The sequence below is a fragment of the Hippocampus bargibanti genome, linkage group LG10 (assembly GCF_051943395.1).
Source record: "Hippocampus bargibanti isolate YZ-2025 linkage group LG10, ASM5194339v1, whole genome shotgun sequence".
Classification (NCBI taxonomy): Eukaryota; Metazoa; Chordata; class Actinopteri; order Syngnathiformes; family Syngnathidae; genus Hippocampus; species Hippocampus bargibanti.
Window position 1 is genome coordinate 13,076,409 of NC_142743.1, and position 8,928 is coordinate 13,085,336.

At 46.2% G+C, this 8,928-nt stretch overlaps 1 protein-coding gene across 1 annotated transcript in view; it reads right to left on the reverse strand.

Moving 5' to 3' along the window:
- The window catches only part of nr3c2 (nuclear receptor subfamily 3, group C, member 2), a 66,324-nt gene extending 59,480 nt beyond the window's left edge, over nt 1-6,844 (reverse strand). Inside the window, exons 1-2 of the mRNA XM_089007146.1 lie at nt 6,562-6,844; nt 3,043-4,701 (exon numbers count right to left, since the gene is read on the reverse strand). Coding sequence (XP_088863272.1) covers nt 3,043-4,682 — 1,640 coding nt within the window. The 5' untranslated portion in view covers nt 4,683-4,701; nt 6,562-6,844. The remainder of the gene's footprint in view (nt 1-3,042; nt 4,702-6,561) is intronic.
- Between the last annotated feature and the right edge of the window lie 2,084 nt (nt 6,845-8,928).

Here is an 8,928-nt window from a genome sequence, read left to right on the forward strand (position 1 = left end):
TAACTTTTTTTCATGTCTGAAATATTCGAGTCCTGAATACAGTAGCAAAGATCTCTCTTTCTGTCTGCTCCGAGCATGTAGGCCAAGTCTTTAACTGACGTCCTGTCTGACACCAGGGCTAAGCTGGATGTCATTAAGACTTAAGGTGGCAGTGATCCTGTCGGCGAGAATATGAGCCAAAGTACGAGCTTTGGAATACGCACCCCCCTCAAAAATGGCTGCTCAAACCAAAATGGCCGACTTCCTGTTCCATTTTCGCCATAGGAGAGATTTCGATGCAGTCTGTTATGATCAACACGTACCACCAGCCAGGGGTGACTTTTTTTCAGATTTCAAAGGCCCCTTTTTCATGTCAAATCTTCAAAAAAAAAAAAAAAAAAAAAAATATATATATATATATATATATATATAGAGAGAGAGAGAGAGAGAGAGAGAGAGAGAGAGAGAGAGAGAGAGAGAGAGAGAGAGAGAGAGAGAGAGAGAGAGAGAGAGTACATATTACTTTCATTTTAATTAAAAAAGAAAATTTTAAAACTAATTTGAGTGGATTGAAGCTTCCAAAAAATTATACAGACTAAGTACATTGAAAAACAAATTACGACTCTGACTAGAACTTTTGTCGCTGCGGCTGCAGGTGGAGAGGTGATTGTGGCTGTGGTTTCCTTAAGCCTGTTCGCCTCCTTTCACAATCCAATCCTTGCCCCCGAGCACTCGTAATTGTTTATTTCGTCAGTCTGGCAACAAAGGCGTGTCATGAATCATTCAGAATTCATGACGCTGCCAACGCTCTGGCCCATTAAATCACATATTTTTCACCCAGTGAACGCCTTTCGCGCCGACAAAGCCTGTGCTCAAGACGTCAAATGCCCTACAGTCGACCACACCGTACAGTATAGTGCGCGGCGCGATGCTATGATCTCGTGGGAGGATTGATCCAGACGACTCCATTTTTAGCCCGCGTTTTTCCAAGCAACTCGCTCTGAGCGCCTCATGCTATATAGCATATGACTGCAACCAAGTGCCCTTCCTTCTTAAGAGACAACCTGTTGGAAATCCAGTCCAATATCCACGCAAGGCATAGGCATGTAATATTTTTTTTTTTAACAATACAAATTTTATATGAATGCACTCAACTCGTGTCTATTACGAGAATGACCTTTGATGAGAATAAAGTCAAATGATGATGACACAAAAATATCGGCAAGAATGAAGTTATGGAAAATAAGTTGTGATGCAACAAAAGGAAAAAAATAAGTGTCATTGTTTTCTAAAAATAAAGTTTTGTCGTAGAAATGGGTTGACGTAAGTTGAAATACGATGAGGGGTAAAAGTTGCTATGTTCCGTGAGAGAATAAAACGGGGGTTTTATATTATAGAGTCGAGAATTTGAAAAGAGACAAAAAAAGTGGTGAGAACACAGGTTAAACGTTTGAATTAGCAGAAGGAAATTTTAATATGAAAATAACGATTTGATTTTAAATCAAGCTAAAATATAGTGAGGGGGGAAAGTTATAATATTACAGGAAAAACATAATAATAATATGATAGAGTGCTTATGCACATTAGTAAACATATTATGTTATTTCATGCTTAGCTTAGTACATATTGTGATTATTGCATGTTTAATTTAGTTTACATAGCATTAACAAGCTTATTAGTTCAATAGTCCTATTTCAGTCTAAGGCCCTCCCAACACTTAGTTGTTCGTAGCCGATTGGACGGAAGATCGACTTGTCCGCAACTGATTGGTCAGCAGTGGGTGAGCAGTGGCAAACGTGCCAGCGTTCACTCAACCCAGAATAACTCAAATAGATAGAAAGCTAGCTAGCTAGCTAATAAATAGCTAGTCAGCCAGCTAGCTAGCTAATAGATAGCCAATAAATAGTACGATAGCTAGCTAATACTCACTTTGCTGCTGTGAAATGTCAATGCCACTGTGAGACTAATAAAGGCAAATCCAATCCAATCCAATCTAATAGATAGCAAGCTATCTGGACAGATAGCTAATAGATAGCCATCCAGCTAGCTAGATAGCTAATAGATAGCCAATTAACTAGCTACCCAGCAGATATCCAACAGATAACTATTACAAGCTAACCTCTTTCTAACTTCTGACTATAAAGTGGAAATATTTTGTAACTTGAGTCCTCATCTAAATATTTAAAACTATTTTTTATGGTAAACCTATCTGATAAAATTAGAATGTTATTGCAACAGGAGCTTGGTGTTTACATTAATTAAATAAAAACAATAAGGGGGAAAAATAATTATGTCATCAGGGAGGCGTTTTAGTGTTGAGATGCAATACAGCTACAGATATCAATATTCCTTTCTTGATACTTGCACTATGTACACTTTTTTGCACATTTACAGTTTACATATCAGTCTGCTGACATTTTTATTTTACTATGCTTAGAATATCTTGTTTTTCTATCCTTTTACCCCCCCCCCCTGCCCTTTAAAGTTTGCAAAAAAATGCAAATTTCCCCATTGTGGGACGAATAAAGGTTTTCTGACTCTGAAAATAACCCGAATACAAGCGGCCGAAATGAGGGTGTCTGGGCTCTCTCTTAGCGATAAGGTGAGAAGCTCAGTCATCTGGGAAGGGCTCAGAGTCGAGCCGCTTCTCCTCCACATTGAGAGAAGCCAGATGAAGTGGCTCGGGAATCCGAATGCCTCCGGCCGGTGAGGTGTTCCTGCCATATCTCACTGGCAGAAGATCACAACCCGGGACATTCTGGAGGGATTGTCACCCAGCTGGCCTGGGAACACCTCAGGATCCCCCAGGAAAAGCTGGAAGAAATGGCTAGGCAGAGGGAAGTCTGGGCTTTCCTACTGAAGCTGCTGCCTCCGCTACCCGACTTCGACCCGACAATCAAGCCGTCATTTAATCTTTTACCCAGAATAAGTTTTCAACACAAGAAATACGTCATTTCAGATGGAGAACACCCCAAATAATTTTACAAAATGATCGTGTATGAGAATCATCATGCAGAAGACCCAAATTGCCCAAAAACGTCAAAACCAAAATCCATTGCTTACCTGGCCATGCCGTCACCGATGCAGTTCTGACCCGGGAATCCGTCGCCTCGGGCCGACAACGAGCCCTGCGGCATTCCCGGCCGCGACTTCCACGACTCCATCAAGGCCGCCACCGGCGAAATTAGATTGAACAAGGGGTTGGACTGGTCCCGGATGTCGTGCCTCGCAAAGGACATTGTTCCCTGCGTTCCAATCTGGTAATGGAATGAGTGTCCGCTGGAATTAACTCCAACAATGGCCGAGGCGGGCACGCCGTTGCTCTCCTGGTAGTAGTCGGCGTCACTGGACTCTTGCTTCACCGTTTTGGACAGGACGTCGTTGGCGAACACGTCAGAGTCGTAATTCCCATGCAGGGACACCGGCGGTCCTAAGATTCCGGAGAGGCTGTATTCATCCACATTATTCCTCAGGGACAAGTAGGTGGTCTCGGACGTTGGGAAGAGGCCGAGCGGGGGCGATTCTTCGCCGTAGGACTGCGGATTCATGCAGCCGTCGCTTTTGTCCGGTTCGTTCTTGATTTGCGTGATAAACGGCACACCGGCGGTGTTGCATTTGGATCCCCCCGAGCACATGCTCCGAAAATCAGTCCCGGGTTCGTTCTTGATGTACTTCACCATGCCCAGCTGGTCCAAACCAACATTGAACACCTCCCCGTCCACCATTTCCACCTTGGGGAACTCAAAGGCCTTGAAGTCCAGCTCGTCGGTCAGAGCCGTGGCCTCGGGGCTACGGGTGTTGCCCCGCGCCAAACCCGGTTCGCCGGTCGGACTGGATGCCGGGAAGCCTCCCGAGGAAGGGTTTTGCGGGCTTCCGATGGCCACGGCGGGACTGCACGTGGGCGGCCGGACGGCGGCCGGGCTGGAAGCGGAGGACCTGACACTCCAGGACTGCGGGGACGTCATACTCCGTGGGCTGGACATGGGGGATCTCAGCAAGGGTGGCGAGCCCACCGTGCTCGACTCCACAGGGCTGCACGCCGACGGGTTTCTCCGCCTTGCTCCAGAAAGGGCCGGGTGGTTTACGGGCGAGCACGCCGGGCCAAAACCGGCCGGGGGGCTGGTGGTGGTCGACGACACCATGTTGTTACCGCCCCCCGGGCTGGAAGTTTGGGGACTACCGGCCAGCGACGAGGCTAGCATGGAAGCGGAGCTCGCCTGGGGGCCGACGTCGCCGTCTACGGCACTGGCAGGTGGGAACCCAAACCCTTTTAGCTTGGGGCTCTTGGCCGAGCAACGTTGGCTGTCCCCGAGAGGGCAGCCGCATACCGGGTACTGCATTTTCGGCGGGCTGGACGAGCCCCCGTGCTGGCCAAAGGCAAAGTCCGCCTCCCTGGCAGCGTTCATGTAAAGGCCCATGGATTCGGCTACCGTTTTGGAAAGCTCCTTGGAGTCCATTTCCGGTTTGGCAACGTGGAGGGAGCGGTTGTTGATGTGTGGCAGGCCGAAATGCTGGTTGGCCCCGTGACGAGGCACTGGTTGCTCGGGTTTCTTGGCACCGCCTTGTTTGGGCTCGGCGACATTGGCCACGTCCAGGCTGGAGTCCTCGGCGGCACAGCGGAACTCCATGGTACTGGGGATCTGAGCCCACCTTTTCTCGGTATCGCTCCCCTCAAAGAGACTTTGGTATCTTTTGGTCTCCATCGCTGGCTCATGGAGTCACCTTGCAAAAATAAACCAAGTAAAATTAAATTCAATTAAATACAAAATAAATAAATAACAATACATAAATAAATATAGATAAATAGATAAATCAAGTTAGGCCAGGAGGTTTTGGTATACAATCAGGATATTATCATGGGAGAGTAAAATATCACCGTTTGAAATAAAAAATTCAAGAGATTAAAGTCTCAATTTTGCATGAACTACTTTGAGGGATAAAATGTAAGGGTCGGAGAAAATTGAAGATATTTTAAGATAAAATTCTAACAGCTCGTTGAAACTTGACCAATAGCACCTCTGGTGGTCATAGCCTTGTACAGCATCCCCTATCACGTCAATACACAATTAAAGAAACGATTAATTCCAAAGGTCAATAAATAATTTGCTCACCAAACATCATCATGGCTGGAAATGTAGTGCCTACAATTATATTTGACGTTTATTTTTCTTTCATGATCTGAACCGCTTTATCCACACGGAGGGGGCGGGCGAGTTGGGGCCTAAAGAGTTTCTCTTTAATCGAAAGTAGGTTCGTTGTCAGATCTCCCAGGGAAGTGACACGCAGATGTATCCCAGAGCTTAGTCGTGGCGTGGAGTCGAGCAAGTCGTGCCGTGAAACTCCGTCCGATGCTGAGCGGGTCTCTGCGAGCTGCGTGTCTGAGTTCTGGGTCTGGGTCAATTCTGGGTCTGAGTCCGAGATGATTCTGCCCCGCCCGCAATTCCCCCAATCTCTCTCTCCCACGCTGGCTATTTATATACCTTTGGCCTACGTGGGAATGAGTCAGGCTCACTTGAAAGACATCAAAGGGTTGAAAGGCGCACTTCCGTGTGACGCCACGGCCTATCCCCGATGTATTTGGGGTGTCAGGGTGGTATACACCCTGAACTGCTTGTTGCCAATCAATTGCAGGCACATGTAGGTTATTCTCATTGACACCAATGAACAATTTAGCTGAAGTGATCAATTTAATTAAAAACCTATTGTGCATGTGTTTGAAATGTGGGTGGAAAACGGTCTACCGGGAGAAAGGCCACTCAGGCACGGGAAGAACATACAAACCCTTCACCCCTCTGCCGTGAGGCCCACATGCTAACAGCTATCCCGTCACGACTATGTCACCATCCTTGACTTAAACTTTTTTAAAGCAGATCAACACAAATATGTGTGTTATTTTCCAGGATAATTGACAGCTTGACAGGTGGTAGTTGCCCGGAAGAGTTAACGCCTTGACGTGACGTCAACCAAGGTGGCGTTTTTCAAAGTCAATCCCCCTGCCTCGCTCCCATTGGATGAGCGCACCGATAGCAAACGCGCCGATTGGCTTCCAATGCCCGTCAATCAGAAAGTTGCCAGCCTCGGCGGCCACAACAGTGCTGCGACACAAAGTTGGAACGCTTTGTTTTGGTTCGGAAAAAGACGACAAACACAGGGTTTACGTGTCAGAACGGACTAAAATAATCATAAAAACTGTTGATTTTAATTTTGTTACGGAAGTGGTTGAAATACGTCGCCGCACGTGGATGAGGAGTACACACCCCCTTTTAAAATAATTTCAAAAGAACCTACGCCACTCGCTGCGTGTTTTTTCATAAATACTGTAAATGCCATTTATATTACATCGTGTTTGTCAAGATGAAGTGAGTCATTTAGATCGTAAAAGGTGCCAAACGAACTCGTTCGCGAAAATAGATGTTTTCAAATGACAAGAACGGATCAAACTTGCAGCAGATTGGTCTTTTTTATGAGAAATATAAATTGACAAGCGTCCATTTTTAAGTTAGTTAACACTTATAAAGCGGCTCCACGCATGCACTAGGCCATAAATAGTCGATCATTATTTAATTAAATCTTTTTGCTTACCTTAAAGACGACATTCGGTGGGTGGTTGTCAGGTGTTTGCATCCAGAGGAACGCCAAGAAAAGCAAATAGAGAGAAAAAAGTCGTCATAAATAGGAGTCCAGAAAGAGAGCGTGGCGCATAGTTGCGCCAGTTTTCTTCCAACGCAGCTCGGCTCGGTAATAAGAATAATCATAAGAAAAATAACTACGATCCTCAGCGAGCTTTGCAGCAAAAGCGCAAGCGGGGTGCGACGGTGTTCTGCTCGGCGTAACTGCTTTGCTCGCTGGCTCGAGTGGAAGTGGAAGGAAAGGAGGAGAGGTGCGGGGCGGGCGAGCGAGCGAGCGAGGGAGTAAGGGAGGGAGGGAGCGAGGTGGGGGGGGGGGGTGATAGAGAGAGATAGTGGGCGGGGGGGGGGGACACTCGTCTCACTTGGTGTCCCGCGCCTTTGCTGTACTCTCCGTCTCGATGTCGTAATGAAGGGGGGGGGGGGGTGATTTTAAATTTAGAGTGCCTTGCGCGTGCTAGTATGCACGCGCGGGCGTGTCAGTTTGAGGTGGGTCTGTAAATCAAGTCTAATTTTTAGGCATCATCGGCGTGATTTCGTGATTACTGCTTGTTCTTCGTTTTTGACTGTATGATACAGTACAGTATGTGGGGAAAACTCTTTCGGAGAATCACCTGTAACGTGAACCTCCACCAGGGGGCGCGCTATTTCAATGGACTATTTGCAATGGCTTACGGATGGATGGATGGATGGGTGGAGGGAGGGAGGTAGGGAGGTAGGTAGGTAGGTAGGTAGGTAGATAGATAGATAGATAGATAGATAGATAGATAGATAGATAGATAGATAGATAGATAGATAGATAGATAGATAGATAGATAGATAGATAGATAGCGAGAGACAGACATGCACATCTTGGTGGCATCTAAATGATCTGTTTGTTGACCATTTGCCATTTTTTGGACTGAACAAGGTGGGCCACTTAGTTCCATTTCTACACTTGATCAAACTATTTCTCTTTGACATTATTGATACCCTTCAGTGGTATATCAGATTTTAAAAAATGACAAAGAAAAAAAGTGTTAAACTAAACTTCATCCATTACGACAGATTCCTCCAACAGGCAGACACTTTTTTGTCGGCCTGCTCATCTGCTAAAGGGCCTCACGGGGGGACAAGGGGTAGTGGGCACAGGTGAACTGGAGCGAACTAACTCTCCGACAACCCCCCCCCCCCCCCATCTTTCTCCCCACCTCACACCCGTACACATACTTCACCCTTGTCGAGATGTCTGCAGAAGGCAGTCATGAATTTGCAATATCACGAGGGCTGAGGAGCGGAGGGCAAGATTTGGAATGTGCATTACAGTACGCTTGCAGTAAATGGAGCTAGCTGCGTTGCTCACGACCATCATCATTTTTCATCTTTCTCTTATGATTAATTCAACAGAATGGAGAAGTCCGTTCATCTGTTTCTATAGCGTGTACCCTCATTAGGGTTGCGAGCTGCATCCTGTTCCAGTTGACTTTGGGTGAAGGATAAGGTTCACGCACCCTTGACCTCTGGCCAGGGAATATACGGTGGCTGGCTGAAACTGGACATTTCGTGGAGCATTTTGAACCTTGTCAGCGCTCTATTAGCATTATAAATCCTCATTGTTTATTAATTCAAATTTTACTTTTTTATGTTGTTTCGAGCTAGAAAACATTCCAGGTGGTCAGAGGCAGCGCTGATGTCGTCATTTCAATTGAGATGGGACAAGCGAGCTCTCGTGTCCGACTGGAAAATGCTAAAACTAAGATGCTAATGTGATGACATGGTCTGCTGTCCAGTGTAGTCCCCTCTGAAAGTTCATATTTAAAAAAAATGGAGGGTGGTTTCTAGATTTGGTGGTGGACTGACCCAAACTACATTTGGGGAAAAAAAATATTGAAAATCTGCCGTGAACAAGTGTCAACAAATATCCAACAAGTCAAAAGTTGTGCGGTGACACAGATTCCTGTCACCTTAAACTGCCCCACGACCAGGATGTCACGGCCGATCTAAACGCTGAATGAAATGCGTAGGCGCACCTCCGCCGTACTATGCGCGCACCACCTGGGGTTTGTTCACGCACCTCGACACGCGGGCTACGGAACTGGTTAATGGAATAACATGTTTACCCCGTCGGAGACATACATCCATATTCAGCGGGAACACGGAATTTATAGGTTGCCGGCAGACTTTGGATCAAACCATTAGCATGCCAGGAATTATCACTAAATAATATGTTTGGCATAACTGTGTCAAGTCGATTACGAATTGATGTTCCGGAGTTGTAAACACCCTTTTTGTCGTGCAGATTTCATTGCGGGGTTCGTTTCCAGCTGTGCGGACTTTGTAGATT